Source organism: Panthera uncia, chromosome F2, assembly GCF_023721935.1.
Source record: "Panthera uncia isolate 11264 chromosome F2, Puncia_PCG_1.0, whole genome shotgun sequence".
Lineage (NCBI taxonomy): Eukaryota > Metazoa > Chordata > Mammalia > Carnivora > Felidae > Panthera > Panthera uncia.
Genome location: NC_064812.1, coordinates 3,656,900 through 3,676,802, shown reverse-complemented (window position 1 = coordinate 3,676,802; position 19,903 = coordinate 3,656,900). Strand labels below are relative to the sequence as shown.

The window sequence follows — 19,903 nt, the reverse complement described above, 5'->3', positions numbered from 1 at the left end:
GGGGCCGTCCACCCCCACGTCCCGTGCCCTTCCCTACAGGGCCATCCGCCCCCGCCTCCCAGTGTCCCTCCCTACGGGGCCGTCCACCCCCGCCTCCTGACTTCAGGCTGGCTGTGACCTGCTGGACACAGAACACGTGGAAATGACAGGCCACATGTAAGCAGCATGCTCCCGAGCTGTCATGTGGCCTGCCCCCTTCCCTTCTCCCTCTGCCACAAAACCAGCGCGTCTTAGACAGAATGTGGATCCTGAATGACAGCCCCACGAGCCGAGCTGCAGCCTGCCTGTCGTGCACACAGGAGGCCTGAGCAGGAAGCCATCGTTCGTCGTGCTAAGTCACGACAATTCCGGGCCTTGTGCAACTGCACGGGACCTGAGCCTCCACTGCCGGGAGGCACATGGGGATGTCATTCTGTTCCCAACGGGCTGGGCGCCAACACAGAGATGTGACAAACACGTGAGCCCTGCCCAAGGTGGCTCCCGGGGCAGGGACATGGAAGAGACACTGGCATCACGTGAGAGGCGGAGGGCGCGTGGACACAGTCTTAAAGGACAAAGAGGTGGTTGGATTGGGCGGTACACGGCGTCCCCAAGAAAGGACCACTGGCGCCATCCAGGCCCCAGCCCCCGTGACGCTCTACGTTGTGACGCTCCAACGCGACGTCCCCCTTTTTCGTTTCCTTAACTGGAACAGTATGAGGAGAAGAGAAGGGCAAGAACGCACACATTGTTTCCGGCTTTTAAAAATGTACAGTGATTCTTATAAAACTGAACATACTTCGACCATGTGATCTAGACACCACACACCTTGCTATTTACATAAAGGAGCTGGAAACCTCTGCCCACACAAAAACCCGCACGTGGATGTTTACAGCAGCTTTATTCACAATTGCCTGAACTTGGACACAACCAAGATGTCTTTCAGGAGGTGCACGGGTAAGCTGTGGTCCATCCAGACAACGGGTTATCACTCAGCGCCTCACGGAAATGAACTACCGCGCCATGAGGGAACCCTAAACACGCATCGCTGACTCAAAGGGGCCGATCTGAACGATTCCAACTACAGGACGTTCTGGAAAAGGCAAAACTAAGGAGGCAGCGAAAGGATTAGTGTTTATGAGGGCTGGGAGCACGGAAGGAGGAACAGGCAGAGTGCAGAGGATTTCATCATGGCGGATGCACGTCATTTGCCCAAACCCACGGAATAAGCAACAGTAAGAGGTGAGACTCTTTTCCAGTACAAAGCCGGTCTCCCTGCAGGTGAGGGCGGTACAGGGACGTGGGCAGGTGCTCTGTTTCTCCTAAGAAACCCGCAGCCTTCGCCCTGGGGCCTTGCGACCTCCCCACCTCTCAGGGCCAGCTTGTTATCTAGGTGTCCCCTGGCCCCCTCTCAGGAGTCTTAGGCTCTTTCCCGGCATGAGAAGCCCACTGTGTCCCCAGTGTGGAGTCTCAGGAGTGTCCACGACGACCCTGAGGTCAGATGGGAGGACGCGGCCACAGGCAAAGCAGGCCTCGGGCACGCCGTCCGCCAACTGAGTCACACGTTGAGCAAAGTAGCCACTGCCCACTCCCTCGGTCTCGTCCTACGGGGCCTTTGCCTCTTCTCCTCCGTGCTGCTGAGACAGACGGCACTCTGAGGGTCTCAAGAGAAAAGAAGTAGACTCCCATTTACGGAGAGGTCCCCAAATCCTGCCCAGGCTCTATGCTGGGACCGGATTGCTGGTGGTGCACTGCTCAGACCCACCTTGCCCGGTGGGCGTGGTCACCGTCCCTGCTTTGTAGATGGCAGCACGGAGGCAAGGGCGAGCTCTCCAGCCAGGATCATACAATGTGCAAAAGGCAGGACGACTGTGACCCAGGTCTCCAGGCCCCAGAGCTCCCGCCTTCCCACCGTTTCCAAAGTGGGGAGGTTATCAGCCACAAGCACGCTTCAGACAAAGGCCACGAGCTGTGACAGTAACTCACAGGCATGAAGAATAACGTTCATGGTTTCATGCGTGTGCAGGTACGGGTAAACTCAGGTCCCTCACAGATCATACATCGTGCGTGTATAACACGTATGTCCTACAGGCATCCCTGGGAGATTCCGGAAGGCAGCTGGCAAGACGGCCACGAATGGGGAGAGGCCTGTTCCCACATGGACACTCCACACCCAGGCTCCAGGAATGACACCCAACACGGTGTCCCTCCTGCCTGTCTCGCAGCCGCTCCTGTGATGCACTGACTGCCCGGTTGCCAGCCTTCCCCCCAACCCAGCAGGAGGCTCTGTGCTGCCTGCGTCCCCGTGCCGGGCACACGGCGCGGCTCCCGACTCGGTCAAAACGAACAGGCGGGAGGAGTTCCAGGCATCACGTACGCAAGCCCGGCTCAGACCCTGGCTTGGACGCATACCTGCTGCGTCACATGGGGTGAGTCACGTGATCTCACCGAGCCTCAGTTTCCTTGGCTGGCAAGTGGGGATCATCTGACAAAAGGGTGACAGAGGCGACCTGAGAGGACTGGAAGTCTGCTAACAGGCGCGGCTCTCCAACGTGACCACATAGGGGAGAGCGTGTCAGCAAATGGTCAGTGCGGAAAGCCCTGGAACGTTCCCTCTGCCAAGGGCGGCAGGCATTACGGTTCACGCCCTGGAGACCATGCTGGCTTCCCTGTCCATCTTGGGCAGGGGCCAGCGGCTAACAGGTCTTCGGACTTGATGTAAGTTCGCAGAGACTTTCTGAACTGACACAAATTAAAGGCTCCATTTCGTCCACCCCATCTCACCCGGGTTTTGCCGCCAAGCGCTCCCGCAGGCGAGCACTGGGCCTTGTCATCCAAGCTCCCAGCCGGTTTTCAACTGCAGTACCTCCCTCACGATGTGAAAAACGTTGTGTAAGCCACAGTCCGCGGAAGGACACGGCCATTCTCCTGGGCCGGAAGTCACGTGCTAAGTCACACGCACACACGCACAGCATGCCTTTGACAAGATCCCCCCGCCCAAGAGCAAAGTCGCTGGACTGGTTTCGGGGCTGCCGATCCAGGACGTGCCCGCCTGGGGGACCAGCCTGCCGGGTACACCCCATGCCCAGCAGGCAGGCCCGGGTAAACCTCCTACAGCCCCTTCCACTTCTCCTCCAGCCCGGAGTGGGGTTTGCGTTGCATTCCTGGGCTGCAAAGCTGTGTGAGGTCCAACCTGAGGAAACACAGCGCCAGCCAGGCCCCAACAGAAACAGCAGACGCCCAGAGCCCCGCAGAGGGTCTACGCCCCCGCTCTCTGAGCTTTCACGGTGAGCAAGCCCCAGCAGGGCCGGGACAGCCAGGTCCCAGCAGCCTGAGGTCCCCTGTGCGGCTCCAGAATGCCCTTCCCGGGAAACAAGGGATCGCTCGGCCCTCCCACTCTCCCAGGAAGACCTGTTCCCTTTCTCCCAGGAGGGAACAGAGTAACAGTGGCCAAATTTTCCAAGGGCCCCGCAGGGTACCTCAGCCCTGGCTTCTGTTCTCTCACGGGACCTGAAGAGGTCCCGGTCTGCGGGGCTGGAGGCTTCACAAGGCCCGAGCGGCAAGCCCCAGGTCAGAGACCGAGGACTTGGCAGTGGGAAAGACGGACCTTTGGCCCCCCGTCTGGTTCTCCTTGCCCAAGGTCAGAGCGGCATTTCTGCCTGGCAGGAAGCCAGCCTGTGGCCACAGCCTGTGCAGCCCACCGAGCCCTCCCCCAGCCCGCTCCGACCCTGCACTCCCTGGGGGAGTGAACAGCAATACCATCCACCCAGCTGTCCAAACTAGATACTTCCTTCCTTCTCACACCCACCCCCAAGCCCTGCCAACTCTCCCTCCCTCCCGAGGGGTCTAGGGCCCAGCCTCTCCTCGCAGCACAGAAGGCACCCCGGTCGCACCCACTACCCAGACCAGGACCCGGGCTCTCTCCAGCTGTCACCCCCTTCCAGACACTCCCTAGAGGCCAGTCTGACACTGTCCCACCTAAAACGCTCTTGTGACCGTCCCTTCCCCTCCAGAACAAGACCGGGCTGTGGCTCACAGGCCCTGCTGCCTCTCTGGCTTCCCCCTGGCCTCTCCTCTCTGCCCGCACAGCCCCAACCCGGAACAGTCCCCTCCCGCCTGCTGGACCCAGCGTGTTCTCCTGGCCTAGCAGCCCCCTCTCCCATCTGCCCTGGTCTGGCCGGCTCCTTCTTGGCCCCAGGCTCCTGGGAAGATCTTCATGGAGACACTGTCCACAGCCACCCCACCCCACCCCACCCCCAGCTGGCCAGGGGATGGGCCCCGGCACTCACATCCCCTGCCCCGAGCCCGACGCCAGGGTGGGTGGTCAGTCTGCACAGTGCTCTGTGCGACACAGCCAAGTCTCGCCCTCAGCTCTTCTGACAACAGCGAGTCTGGAACAAATAGAAACAGGAATGAAGGCCAAAGGTGTCCATTATAGATTTATGGACTGGTGCCTACACATCCCACCGCCACCCAACCCCCACACCCACAACCCTCCACCAAATCCTCGACAGAGACCTTACTGAAGTATGTTAAAGGGACGTGGTCTCTAACCACTTGTAGATTATCCACGGCACAGCTCTGATGCGAGGGTGAGCCCCAAACTTAGAGGACCACTTTATCCTATAGGGGATAAAATGTGGTATCTTCTTGCCAGTTTCCCCCACAGGAATAGGTACACAAGACTGAGGTAAGGAGAAGAATCACACCTTAGGAGGACACACCCAGGATGCCCTTCGGTACATTAGAAAAGCGTGTCCCCCCTTCGGGTGGGCACGCTGCAAACGCCACTCCCCCTGTGCAGGCCAATTAGAGGAAGGCACTCTCTCCCTTGTGCTAACACTGGCCCTGACAGCATTCCAGACCAAAGTGTGGGTGGAATTTCAGACCCCCCCGGGCCAGGGACAACTTACACAAGGTACCGACTATGCCGTCACATGCCATGGCCCCAGTTATGACTCAACCAACTCAAAGCAACGCTGGTCCCTGAAGCACTGACCTCAGCATCTGAGGCCGGATCCCTGGAGCAACAGAGAGAATGAAGACCTCAGATCCCCGAGAGGAGAGGACACTGTGAATGACACTGCAGCCAGCCCACTGTTACCCCACTCACCACCAAACAGCACCTGAGCACCTACTACGTGCTGGACGCTGGCCCAAGGAGGGGAGACATCCGACAACAACCACGACACAAACACGGCTCTCAAACAATTCCCCACGTGGCCTCGGCGGTTCCGGCACTTGCCACAGGGGAGAGTCACAAATCCTGATGTCCTAGCAGCACCCAACCAATCAGGTCAGGACACGGGATTTGGGGGGGGGGGGGGGAAGACAGGCATCACTTTATTAGAAAGGTCCCTGTCATTACAGTACACAGCAAAGCTCAGGGCCTTCTAGTCTAGCAGGAGTGAGAATAAGAGAGCCCACCGAGACCCCGTGGGCATGCAGAAGAGCAGGACGTTTCTAGCAGGGAGACCAGGGGGTGCAAAGCAGGGCGTGACACTACATCCTGCAGGTTCCCCCTCTGCAAGCCACATCTCTGCTCTCCCAGCCACCCAGGGTGTGGAAGGAGGAAGCAGGACATAGGGGAAGGAGGCACGTGCTCCCTCTAGGTCTTCCTGTGGCCTCCTGAGGGTTGTCCTTCTGCCCTTCGTTCTAACAGGTACAGTCCCGAAACGTGGCACCTCCCTCTGAGACCCCAGACTCCAGGCATCCTCAGAGTGCCGTGTGTCGGCCCCACGCCCGCAGTGGCCGGCTTCTAACTAATAATCCCAGTCCCCTGCCTTGGCCACCAGTACCAGGGACGGTGAAGCTCCCTGCAGCGGCGACACCGGATGCCTCACTGGTCCGTTCTACGCTCACAGTTACCTAGTTACCAACCTCACGCCTCGGTAACAATCCCTTACATCAAATCCTCTCTGTGGCTTCTGACTCCTGATGACGAGAACTTTCTCTGCCTCAACATCAGACACCATCGAGAAGCCAGGGAAATGAGGTTCCAAATAACAACTAGTCACCTAAGCAACACTCTGGCACAGTCATCTCCCCAAAAAGGAAACACAAGACCTCAAATGCATGCCCTTCACCCACCAGCCATGGCGGCTGGACTGGCGGGAACCGTTTTCAAGGCGTGACACGGGAGTACTGAAAAATAACCACGTGCCACCTGTGGAGCGCCCACTGTGGGTCTCGGGTGATGCCGTGTACTCAACACGGCTTAACGCTGGCGTTTGTAACCACCTCTGACAGGCATTACTGTTCCCATTTTAAAGAAAAGCGCTGGGACCTCAGACCATAAAAATCCTCGAAGGGAACACAGGCAGCAATTTCTTTGACATTGGCCAAAGCAACGGTTTTCTATATATGTCTCCAGAGGTGAGGGAAAATGAAAGCAAAAATAAACCACCGGGACCTCATCAAAATACAAAGCTTCTGCACAGCAAAGGAAACAACCCACAAAACTAAAAGGCAGCCTGCAGAATGGGAGGAGACATTTGCGAATGGCATATCCGATAAAGGGTTAGTGTCCAAAATATATAAAAAACTTCTAAAACTCAACACCCGAGAAACAAATAATCCGATTAAAAAATGAGAAGACGTGAATAGACGCATTTCCAAAGACAACATACAAATGGTCAACGGACACATGAAAAGATGCTCAACATCACTCATCATTAGGGAAACACAAATCAGAAGTACAATGAGATACCACCTGACACACGTCAGAACGGCTAGAATTAACGACACGGGACACAACAGATGCTCGCTATGATGCAGAGAAAGGGGAGCCCTGTGCACGGCAGATGGGAATGCGAACCGGCACAGCCACTCTGGACAACAGGCTGGAGGTTCCTCAAAAAGTTTCAAGAGAAAACAAACTACCACCTTACAACCCAACAATTGCACTATTAGGTATTTACCCAAAGGATACAAAAATACTGATTCAGAGAGGTACACACACCCTGATGTGCATTGTGGCGCTCTCGGCAATAGTCAAATTATGGAAGGAGCCCAAATGCCCGTCGACTGGTGAATGGATGAAGGAGATGTGATGTGTGTGTACACACACACACACGCGCGCGCGCGCGCGCTAGAATGTTTCCCAGCCATCAAGAATGAAATCTAGCCATTTGCGATGATGTGGATGGAGCCAGAGAATATTATGCTAAGTAAAACAAGTCGAGGACAAATCCCCTATGATTTCACTCATGTGGGGAACAGAACAAAGGAGCAAGGGGAAAAAAAGAGACTCTGGGAGGCAAACCGAGAAATAGATCCTTACCTCTAGAGGACAAACGGATGGTGACCAGGGGGAGGTTGCGGCGGAGCGAGGGGGGCAGGTAAGGACGGCAGTGGGCATAGAGCCGGGTACTTGCTGTGATGGGCCCCGAGTGTTAACACAGAATCACTACATGGATGGCTACGTGGTGCACCTGGAACTAGTATTGTGCTGCAGGTAACTACCTGGAATCTAAATAAAAGTAAAATAAAGGAACAAAGAAAGAAAAGCACTCAGAATTCACCAAGGGCCACACCACTTGCCCAAGACAGCGGAGGGAGCCAGCGGCTAAGCCTGGACGCGGGCTCGGGGCGGCCCCAGGCCAGTGGCCGCTCAGCCTTGGCGCACGAGACCCCCCCGCAGCCACGGGCGGGCCGCGCGGGAGGAGGGGCCGCGTCCCGCACCGGAGGGAAGACCCCCGTCAGGAACAACGCGGCACAAAGCCCAGCGGAGGCCCCGCATCTGAGACTTTTCAGGAAGAGAAAGCCGCGTGGCGTACGGAACCAACCAGTCATCTTTCGCTTCTCTCACCAAAAGCACCTCGCCCATCACCTGAGTCAGCAGAAGGCTTCCAAGGTGCCAACTCTGTAGCCCACCTGCTCCAGGCTGGACTCCAGCATATCTCCTCGCTGCCCATTAACCGTCAGGGGCTCCTCCTGAGCAACCTGAGGCAGAGCCGGGTGGTGGGAGCCTCCCTGGACGGAGAATTTAACACCCTGGGTTCTAACATCACTCTACCCAGGGCCTGCTGGATAGACTTGAGCCTCAGTTTCCCCATAAGTCAGCTGAAAGACAAGAACACATCAAGATGCTTTCTGAAGCTGTTTCTAATGGACTCTCCCAGATTCTTTCCAGTTTTCAAGCAAGTCCCCAAAGCCCTCCACTCAGAATGTGTCAGGAGAGACCGCCCAGGTCAAGGGCACAGGCTCGTCCACCGCAAGGGGCAGGGTATGCTGCCCTGGCCAGGAGGCAAGCAGCAGTTACAAACATGAGTGAGGAGCCCCCAGCACGAGCTCGGGCCCACACAACGAGGTATGCCCTGCGGGACTCACAAAGGTCCTCAGAGCATCTGAAGAAAGTGAAGAGGAAAAATAAGGTTACAGGCAGTTGAGCGGTGGACCCAGTGTTTGGGCTTGGGCTGTTCTAGGCTGGGGTACACAGGAACCTGCTACACGACAGCAGGTAGGACCACGCAGAGCTCACGGTCACCCGCTTCCAGGGGCAGGCGCTCAGTGGCTACAGGTGCCCAGGGTGGGGGATGTGGGTGCCTGGGGATGGGGGGAATGCAAGTGCTCCGGGGGGATGGGGGGTATGGGTGTCTGGGGGTGGGAGGGACACGTGCACGGTGGGAGAGTGTGGGTGTTGGGGGTGGGGGGGCGCAGGTGCCCAGGGTGGGGTGTAGGTGCCTGGGGATGGGGGGGGGACCCATGTGCCCCTGGGGGGTGCTGTGGCTCTCTGGGGATGAGGGGACGCATGTGCTCCCGAGGGTGGTGTGGGTGTCTGGGGATGGGGGGATGCGTGTGCTGGGGGGCCTCACTCTGCCAGCACCTTCCCTGCCTCTAAGCACCTGTGAAGACTTTCATGAGATCACAACCGCAAGAACTGGGGAGGAAGGGGCCCTTGCTGGTCACCTCTCTGAGCTGGACTTGTCGTCTGCTAAGAAGGGACGGTGACAGTGAGGGGGACGGCAAGGTGGGAGGAGACCCCGGAAGGCGAGCAGCGGTGTGACTGACTCACGTAGGCGCTGGCACAGCAGCACTTGCTGTCCCCCTACGTCCACTCATTCATTCCCGTGGCCAACGTCTTCTCTCCTGTGACCAAGGAAGAATGAAAACCCAGGGGAGGAAGAGGCTTGTCTGAGACCCCTCAAGAGGCAGGACAAGAGCTGAACCAGAGACGGCCCGCAGTGCGGACGCAGCCCTGGGCCGCAGCTGGAGCCCGCTCACAGATTAGCAGGAGATGTGGGGTTCGGGGGGGGGGGGGCCACCTGGCCGTCTCTGCCACCGGAACAGTGTCCAGGCGAGGCTTCGGAGCACCGGGGCGCAGCGTGCTCTGGGAGCCCCTCCTGCCCTGTGGCAGGAAGGCCACTCTAGCGTGCCTGCGACAGGGCAGACCGCTCACCGCCAGCCAGCAATGGGTCCTCCCAGGGAGGCCCCATCTGGACATGCTGCTACACAGGCGGGGCCTCCGCGTGGGGCAGGGGACAGCGTGGGACAGCCTGAGGCACGGAACATCCTATTACCAGAGTTTTAAAGAGATGCGTACATAAGTGAGGGTGGTCACGAAATTTAATTTTAATGGTTTGACAATTAAGCAAAAAAACACATTGATTACCATCTCAATTCTCCAGTAAATTTGCTGCTGGCAGCATCGTATTTTCTTAAGAAAGTTTATGCTGTTTCACGGTGAAAGCTCTCTACTGTTTCTAGTTGTCATCTGCCATCAGACAGGAGGGACGCCCAACTCCGGGGGACACGGCCCCGGAAAATGCAGACGGCCCCCGCAGACAGGCACCGTGGCCAACAGGCGGGCTTGGCTCCGGGGGCACCTGACTTCCGCCCGCCTTGGCCAGGCGTGGCCTCTCTTGTGCAGAAGCAAACGTGCGTAGCGCTCTCACCGGAGCTACTGTGAGGTATGGAGACGCCACGGCCTGACAAAAGGGGTGTCTGCGGTACACAGCCCTCGGCTAAATATGGCGTTGCTGCGGGCACCCAGCTAAGGCAGGGGACAAGGTTGTGAAGGCGACCACTGATGGCGGGGAGCCCCAGGAAATGCAATCCCTACGGGCCAAGCGTCACGATTCACGTTTGGCAAAAGTGAACTTAACTCGCGGTCCCTGATTACAGGACTGAAGCACCGGCCACGCCCCAGACACTCATAAGGTGAGCGAGGAGTCACTGATTTCCAGAGGACCCTCCAAAGGAGAGTTCAGGAAAGGGAGGTGGCTCTTTCTACATCCATTTGCTGAAATGCTCTATTTTAAGCTGAAAGATGGGGAAGATATGTCTAAGACACATGGTCACAAGAGTGGTGTTTCTAAGCTAAGCACACGAGCGTTTCATCCATCAAGAGCTCTCTCACAGTATTCCTGAGAGCACGCCGTGCCTGCACTTGTACGGCAGCCCGAGCTCACTCCTACTCCGCTGTTCTGCTCCACATCGGCACCCCTTCCTCCAGGAAGCCTTCCCAGCCGCCCCTCATCCTGTCTGGGCCAGGTTTCTGACTGCATGCTTTCACCTCCCCTCACTGTGCATGCCGACTGCCTGATGGTATGCCTCGATTCCACACCAAAACAGGGCGGGGCGGTGCCACCTTCTCTCACCGTCTCACCTGCTGGCCAGGCCCGCCACCAGCCCAACACTCTGGGAGTATCTGTGAAATGAATTCATGAACACCTTGGAAGCCAAAATCCGAGCAGCTTCTCCATCTTCCCGGCCTTCTGCCGGCCTTTACACTTGATAGGGGACCTCACAGGGCTGGTCACACACAGAGCACAAGGGGAGAGGAACAGAACCTCTCTCAACCTTCGGTCACCACTGCAAGGACAGCCGTGAGCCAGATAAATGAGAGGCCCACCGAGTGATTGTCAACACTGGACTCTTCACTTATCTATAAAATGAGACAACGCCTCCGTCGAGTGACCTTGAGGACACGAGTGCCTAACTCCCAACACACAGGCCCAGTAACTGTGCCTTCCATGGTTTCTTCCACCTGGAAGCACGTTGCTCCTTCGTGCTCCTGAGGACATACGCTTCCGGTACTGGGTAGAATGAGGTCACCTCTTCTACTGGCGGGGAGCAGAGGCGAGCACCTCAATCCGGTGGAGGGGTCCCCCTCCTGGAGGACAGGCCACCCTTAAGAGAAAGTCAAATGCCTGTTGACCCAGGGATGCCCGGGCTCCGGGCAGGGCGGTAACAATGCCACACGAACCCGGCGCCCTGGCCATTTAAGACTAGGCTGTGCCACCTCTAGCGCAATGCGCTGTCCGTCCGCCCACCTCCGGGGTGGCGGTGGGAACATCACCTACGGGCAGAGGGATTAACGTGGAGTCCGAGAACCACTGCGCCCTCACCTGCGGGCAGAGCCCAACCCCACGTGGGAGCTTGACCGCAGAGAAGCCTCCTTCTTCCGCCCTGGGCAAAGCATGAGGTACGGTGGGGATGGTTCCTCATGGGGGGAGGGAAGAGGCAGGACACTGGCTGAGCTCAGGACTCCGGGAAGAGACGGGACCCTGAGGACACAGCCTGGATACACAGGGACGGCGTCCCAGCCAAGGTCGGCCAGGTGCTGCGAGGCTCCACCGTACCTGCTCCCTCCACCAGAACTGCTCTGTGAGAACCCAAGAACTGCGATGCCCGCCGCAGGGGTAGAGGGTGTGTCTGATGCGGTCCGGGGAAGGCCAGGGAGGCTCGGAAAGCAGAAAGGAAGCACCTCCCTGCGGCCCAGAAACACCGAGCTCCCTGGCACTCAACACTGGTTAGTGGGGACGGTGGGACCAGAGGCAAACAGGAGCTCCCAGACCAGCGGCTCGCCACTCGCACCCGGGCCAGCAAGATGCCCCGTTGGGCAGGGAAGGTAGAGGTGCCTGGCTGGCTGCAGGGGACGCTCATCGCCTGCACCTCGCACCTGCTCCCGCTGGGAGGGGCCCCTGTTTATGCCGGCACTCCCGGAGCCCGAGGCAGGTACCACAGAGCAGGTTCTCGAAGCACCAATGCTTATTGGGTGAATATTTTATGAATGAATAGAGAACGTGTGAGCTAGGAGCATTGAGAAATGAGAATTTAAGCACAAGGCTCGATAACGAGCAAGCCTGAAGCACAAGACTAATTTGTGATTATCTGCGAATGGGACTGCTAACATCATTCAGCCTTCCATCCGTGAGAACGATCCAGGAGAGAACGGGCTTAACAGTTTCTAATTTTTAACAACAGGTTTCACGTCAGTGTCAGAAGACGGCCAGATTTACGTCCCCTGGGGCCTCAGACCGCATCCAAACATCCAGACAAAGACAAGGCAGAGAGCAGAGAGCAGACAGCGTCCTCCACAATCTGGAGCACAACACTGGGCCCGGGCAGCTGCCGGGGGTGTCGACCCCAGGATGCGCCGGCGCCCTACAAAGCAGCCGGTCCTGCACCAGGCGCCAGGCGCACTCAGCCGCGACCTGTGTGCAGGTGCAGCACGTGAGCCCCCGCACAGCCATCCCCACACGGCAAGTCCTCTGCAGGGGACCGGACAGACACCTCCAGGGGGAGTGTTCCGGGCTCCTCTCAAAGGCAGGCCACGAAGGCCCCAAGTCACTGGACCTCAGGCCTCCAACTATCAGCCTAAACTGTCCCGCAACGGGGACCCCAGAGCCTGACCCTGCATCCGTGTGCGTCATCAGCAATCATCACACAAAACAGCAATACTTTGGAGCAGCCTCAGAGTGGATTAGCGTGGACACAGACAAAGTGGCGTATTCGTGCAATGAAATATAAATACCAGTTGAAAGGAGAGAAGCAGATTTATACTTAGCTCCGAAGCGGAATGCTGATTTAAAGTTATAAAAAGATGCATTTTTAAAAAGACATATGTGATATAGAACCGCTTGTCATAAAAAACTCTGGAAGTAATGTTTGGTTGTAGATATAAATACAATAAAAGTAGCAAAACATGGTATGAATGATTCCACCGCCTCCAAGACAGCAATTTCCCACCGAGGAGGGACGGAGGAATGAAGATGGCAGTCCAGGGAGGAGGGCTGAGCTACTCCGGCACTCAATTTTTTCCAGCATTTGCTTATGAAAAATGTCAACCGTAACGCTGAAAGAAATCTCCCGCGAACATCCCATAAGGCCCTTGGAAGAGCCCACCGTCGACAGTTCACCCCATGTGCTTTCCAGCTCCTCTCTCCACGACCAGCCCCTTTGCCCATCATCAGTCCTTCTCAGACCTTCCGGAGATGCTGCTGACGGCGGGCGGCCCTCCACAGCCCTCCACAGCCGATCTGCAGCTAGAGCCCAACATGTGCACGGTTTTTCTTGCGAGGTGAAGTTGACTTACAACGGAACGCGCCAGTCTTAAGTGCACAGGTGCTGAATTTTAACAAATGCGAACCCGTGTGTGGCCCACACCCAAAAATCAAGTTGTGCAACAAGACCCCCCAGAAAACACCTGTGCCCCTTCCTGCTCGACCCCCAGCCCAGCCTCTGCAGAGGCAACCGACGTGCGGCTTTTTCCACAGTGCACCAGTTTGCTCGCTCTGGGATTTCGGGCGAATGGAATCCCACGGCGCCTGCCTTCCTCGGGGAGACCCCCCTCCCTCAGTGCTGTGCTCCTGGGATTCACCCTGCTGGCTGCGTATTGGGAATGTGTCAGGTCTGGTTGCTGAGCGTTCCCCCACTTGCAGGAGAAATGCCACCCTTTGCTTATCCACTTTCCTGTAATGGACATCTGGGCTCTATCTCTTGGCTACGAACATTCTTGTGTAAGTCTTTTTGTGAATAAACATTTACATTTTTCTTGAATAAATTACTGGCTTTGGAACTGCTGGGCACAGGGTAGGTGTACGTTTAGTTTTCTAAGAAACCGCAAACCCTCCTGAAAGTGGTCGCACCAGCTCATCCCCCCACCGAGGCGGGTGAGTTCCGGCTGCTTCACATCCTCGCCAGCATCCAGCACCGTCCGTGTGTTTAAGCGCTCTGATGAACGTGGAGTGGTGTGGCTGGAAATTATAATTCCCCCACCGACTGTGTTCATGTCAGTTTTTTTTTAAACATTTTATTTCCCTAAATAAAGAGGAAGACACAGACAAGACTGACAGAGAAAGAATGATGAAGTGAAGGAGTGAGGAAGAAAGATAGGAAGAGACAGAGATCTGGGGCCAATATAACCGAGTGCTTAAATCTGGGACATGCGTGTGCCGGTTTCCAAATTATTTTCTTTCTGTGGAAAGTATTTTGCAATTAAACATAAAAATTGCATTCCATTTCCATCTCATCCCAGCTATAATTCCGTCTATACCATACGAGCTGGGCTTGGAGACAAAGGTGCCGACGTGAGCAGAGGCCCCGCGGGCAGGGGGCTGGCCTGGGGAAGGGGCTCCCCAGGCAGAAGAGCTTCCTCCTCAAGTCCACCTGCCTCGGGACATGCCCTGGGGGCCCTGGTTTGCTCGGGTCAGCGCTCACTTCCAACTCCGCTCCTGCTGGACCAGGGCACGTCCACAGCTCGGTGGAGCCCCGTCTTTGCCATCTGGGGACTGGGAGTGGGTGGCACCACACCCCTCCCGCAGGTCTGAGCCTGGCCTTTTTGCGGAATTCTTCCAAGGGACTTCCCGGTACTACCGATGCAGGCCCCGCAATCAACATCAACTATTCCCAGACACAGCTTCGAGAATTTGCCAGCCAAGGCAGGCCCAGGCGCCACAGCGTCTCCCGAGATGCGGTTCCCGGAAGCACGTGCCACTGCTTCCTTCGACAGACACCCCGTGGCTTTACCTGGACTCGATACCTGCCTCCAATTCGAAGCCACTTCGGGTTCTTTCACTGAACCTTGCACGGAGAGACAGACAGACAAGCCCGTCTATCCTCTGGGGGCTCAGAGGGAGGGTTATCTCAAGGTGCTTCCGAGTGAGGTGACGGAAGCAGGGAGAGGCAGGACGCGGGGACACTCACCGCTGACACTCGCCGGCGTGCAGGATGAGCTCCTCGTTGCCGCGGGCGCTGACCGTCACCTCATGCTCCGTGGAGTTGAAGATGTCTAGGAGCAGGTGGCACTGGCGGGTACTGTGTGGAAGACAAGGGAAAGTTGAGGACCTTCTGGGAGCCAGAGAGGAGAGCTACTTGGCCTTTTCTCCTCCCCAAAGACCTCCCGCTTGAGGATATCAGAGGAGCAACGGATCAAACTGTCACGTGCCCCGGCATGAAGGGTTACAGAGGCTCACTCTGCAAAACAGGTTTGGGCATCAGATCCTCCCTGGCCCCGGGGACACACGCCTGTAACGCAGCGCGCCCTTTACAAATGAAATGGCCCTGGGACGGTAACCCGAGTTCTCCAAGCCTCGTGCGTGTGAGGCCTCGAACACCGGACGCAGAAGTAAGACAGCGGCTGGCAAAGCGCTTGGTGCACACACAGTGCCTGTCAATGAACGGCGCGTGCGCGTCGCGACCCCGTTGCCGGGCCTGCGGGGCTCCCGCTGGGGCCCAGCGAGGTGCGGGGCGCTGGCACGTGGAGAACCACATCGCGGGGGGGGGGGGGGGGGGGGGTGTGTGTGCACACCTACTGGGAGCCTCACACAAACTGCACCTTCCTTACTCTCCCCCACACTCCTGACACCAGCAGCCCTGTTCTCTCTAGTCCAGAAGGTAACAACGCTCAAATCCCAGTGCCCCCGCCACAGCAGAAGTCCAGGAGCCACGGTGTTAGCCAGTGAGGACAGGAGACCTTCTCTCCCAGCTAAGACGGCCCGGCCCCCCCCAACAAGAGAAGGTGGTCCCCTCTTCAGCCTCCCCATTCCCACGCCCCACCTGCCTCGACAGGAACAGGATGCTGAGCAGTCCAGCACCCACTGGGAGGCGTGGAAGCTGTGGATGCAAGTGGGGCCGGGAGGATTCTGGGAGGCCAGGACATGTGCAGCAGCAAAACCAGCCCCCCGGCGCCTCCTGCCCGCCAGACTCCTCAGCTGCACGCGCAAACAGCAACCGCACGCGTGCCGTCTGGGTCAGTCACCATTTGGTAGGTTTCCATTACACTCGAAAGCTCGTCTGAAGCTTGCCCAGTGTCTTAAATACCAAGTGTCACAGCGGGCACACGACAAAGAGCCAGTAAGTGTTTGCTCATGTGACCGGGACAGCCGTACCCACGACCGGAGCAGACACAGATGTCAGCAACAGAGGCAGAAACGGTTCTGGAGTGAGGCAAGCACTTTTTCATAGGAGGAAAAAAGGCCTCAGAAGAAGATCTGTGCTTGAGGTCTTCTTCAGCTTGGTAGGTCTTCAAAACATGACCCTCCAGCACCTGGGGGCTCAGTCGGTCAAGGGTCCGACTTCGGCTCAGGTCATGATCTCCTAGTTCATGAGTTCGAGCCCCGCGTCGGGCTCCATGCTGACAGCTCAGAGCCTGAAGCCTGCTTTGGATTCTCTGTGTGTGTGTGTGTGTGTGTGTGTGTGTGTGTGTGTGTGTCTGCCCCTTGCCTGCGCACACTGTCTCTCTCTCTAAAGTAAATAAACATTAAAAAAAAAAAAAACATGACCCTCCAAAGGGCATCAAAGTTCTCAAGTTTATGTCTCAAGGCTTTGTTGGTAGCACAGGAAGGCGGGAGGGCAAACATCCCGTGTGTGAGGGCTGCCTGCACTTCATTTCACCTCCACACCCTCGGGAAGCTGTCCTCCCCAGACCCGTTTATAGGTAAGGAAAGTGAGGCTCAGGGCACGGCCACCAACACCAGTGAGGCGGCCAACACCCAAGTCTTACAACTCAAAATCCTTTGCTTTTCAGGGTAGAGGGAGTCAAGTATTCTAAACTTCATTGTCTGCTCTTTCCAGAGAAGGGATCTGAGGGGGGGAAGTGTGCAGTCACCTGGTCAGGGACGCACACACACACATGCGCACCGCCATCATCATCACCAGGCTACGGGGCATCTGTGAAATACCAGCTCTTCAAGATGTGCACTTGTAAACTTGTACTCTCAGGGAAGGAAGGTAAACCTTTCTCGTTCCTGCTGTTTCTGTGAGACGTTGCTCCACACGGCTTCAGAGAAGCAGGTTCGCGTTGGTTGATTCTAGGTTCCTGGGGTGGGAGTGTTTTCCCCAGAGGTACGGCACTTGGAAAATATTCATTAGCTCTGACAGCTGCATACAAGAGGCGTCTTCACTCCGCTCACAGAAAAATGAGCTTTCAAGAATGAAGATCTATTCTGCCTTTGTCATAACTTCATGAAATCTTTAATCACAGCAAAATCTTTCATCAGGAATGGGAATTCGTAAAACATTTATCAGAGGAGGAAAATTGAAGTGATTTTTTAGAGCAGGAAGAAAAGACTCAGATATATGTGGTTTTCACTCACAGAATGTTAGAGAACTGCACGGGAATGAACACCAGTCCGTCATGCTCGTGTGTCCTCTGTTTCCTCTGACTCACTGAGTGTGGGGGCCTCTTGACATGGTGTTTCTATTCCCCGGGAGTGTTGGAGTCATGATGTACTGGAAGACCTTTACTTTCTATCATTCATAAATTAATTTCCTCAACTGCAGCAGCATTTTGTACCCACCATAATGTCCTTTACTCTGTGTATCTTTCCATATCACTTTGGATGATTTTCTTAGGTTTTACGATCCATTTAAGCACATAGCTACTTTTAATCTCAGTTTGCTTTGCTTTGTTTTGTCTTCTTTTTTAGTTTGTCTTTTTTCTGGATCCATCTTTATGAAGTATAGGGAAACCCAGGAATACTTCCTGGAAGAACTGGCCCATCTGCCTGGGAAGGGGATGATGCTGTCATGTAGACAGGAGACACACATTCCAGGCAAAGACAGCCATGTGTGTGTGTGTGTGTGTGTGTGTGTGTGTGTGTGTGTGTGTATGTGTGAAACCACCTCAACTGAGTTAGTATGTACTGTTTCCTCTGCTGAGGGTTAGGAATTGTGTTACTTCATCTAACACATACAAACATCCACTGAGTACCTGCCGTGTGTCAGGCACTGTTTCAGGCACTGGGAGTCTGTATGAAAGTAACGAGAAAAATTCACCTCCACCTTCATGGAAATCACAGTCTTGTGATGGGAGAGGGATGGGAAAGAGGAGGTGAGCTTACAAAACAAAACGTTTAGTCATTTTGTAAAATGAGGAAAACCACACTCAAAAGGCTGTTGAATAGTAGGTGAGGACACAGACCCACACAAATCAGTAACTTTCATATATGCCAATGAGAAACGATTACCAAATCATTGTGTTAAGAAAGCGTATTTACAATAGCAATGCACGTAGGAATAAATCTTTTTTAAAATGTTTGCAGGACATTCATGAAGAATGGTTTTAAAGTTTTATGGATTGGTATTGAAGACAATGAATAAATGCAGAAACGGATTTTGTTCAAGGAGGGGAAGACTTAACTTTTTTAAAAATACATCCCAAGGGGCGCCTGGGTGGCTCAGTCGGTTGAGCGGCTGACTTCGGCTCAGGTCACGATCTCGCGGTCCGTGAGTTTGAGCCCCGCGTCGGGCTCTGTGCTGACCACTTGGAGCCTGGAGCCTGTTTCAGATTCTGTGTCTCCCTCTCTCTGACCCTCCCCCTTTCATGCTCTGTCTCTCTCTGTCTCAAAAATAAAAAAATAAAAAAATAAACATTAAAAAAAAATACATCCCCACTTTATAAATTTCTAGAAATTCAATGAAACACAATATAAAATCCCAACAGAGTTTCAGTTTTGGTCAAAACTATTCAAAATACTGCTTCTAAAATTTATATGTAAGACCAAAGGGCGAGTAACATACAGAACAATGGTCAGGACGATGTTTGGAAGGGAGCTGGCCAAACAGATATCAAGAACTGTTATAAAGCTGGAGTAATGAGGACAGTGATGCTGGGGGCAGTGATATATCAATACATCAGTGGAAAAAAACAGGCCCCAAACAGATCCATGAATATAAGACAAGTAGATATATGACTGAAGTGGCAGTGTTGATTAATGGGAAGATTCACTAACTAGTGCTGGTACACATGGTGATGCAGACACACCAAGAAATGATATCCCTACCTCACACCATCAACAAAAATAAATTTCAAATAGATGTGTAACTAAATGTTAAAAAAAATAAGTCCCTTAGAAGAAAGTATAGATAAACCTACGTAGGAATACATCAAGAACTACATTAAATATAAATGACCTAAACATTATAATTAACAGAGACTGTAAGAATAGACTCAAAAAGACCGAACTATATGTTATTTAGAATAAACTCACTTTAAATAGAACAATATAGCTAGGCTAAAAGAATAGCCTAGAAGAATAAAATAGAATAGCCTAAAAGAATAGAAAAGAATACACCAAATAAACATTCATTTAAAAAAAAACAACAACCCTGGAGTATTACATTAGTATCAGACACTTCGGGGTACATGTAAGAGCAGAAAATAAGCAGAGATAAAGAAGAATGTTATATCCTAGAGGAGAACACAGGCAGAAACCTCTTTGACTTCAGCGGGAACAATTTCTTACTAGACCCATTGCCGGAAGCAAGGGAAACAAAGCAAACATGAACTATTGGAACCTCATCAAGATAAAAAGCTTCTGCATAGCAACAGAAACCATCAACATAACTAAAAGGCAGCCTATAGAATGGGAAAAGATATTCACAAAGGACATATCAGATAAAGGGTTAGTATCCAAAAATCTATAAAGAACCTATCAAACTCAACACCTAAAAAACAAACAATCCAGTGAAGAAATGGGCAAAAGACATGAATAGGCATTTTCCCAAAGAAGACATTCAGATGGCTAACATGCACATGAAAAATTGCTCAACATCACTCATCATCAGGGAAATACAAATCAAAACCATGATATCATCTCACGCCTATGAGAATGCCCAAAATTAACAACACAAGAAACAGTAGGTGTTGGCAAGCATGTGGAGAAAGGGGAATCCTTTTAGACCCTTGGTGGGATTG

General features: G+C 54.4%; 1 protein-coding gene across 2 annotated transcripts in view; it reads right to left on the bottom strand.

Moving 5' to 3' along the window:
* TRAPPC9 (trafficking protein particle complex subunit 9) overlaps window positions 1-19,903 on the bottom strand; it is a 566,939-nt gene that overhangs the window by 174,692 nt on the left and 372,344 nt on the right. For both annotated transcript variants that reach the window (XM_049633425.1, XM_049633426.1), the window contains one exon: window positions 14,911-15,021. In XM_049633425.1, the coding sequence (XP_049489382.1) occupies window positions 14,911-15,021 (111 nt within the window). The remainder of the gene's footprint in view (window positions 1-14,910; window positions 15,022-19,903) is intronic.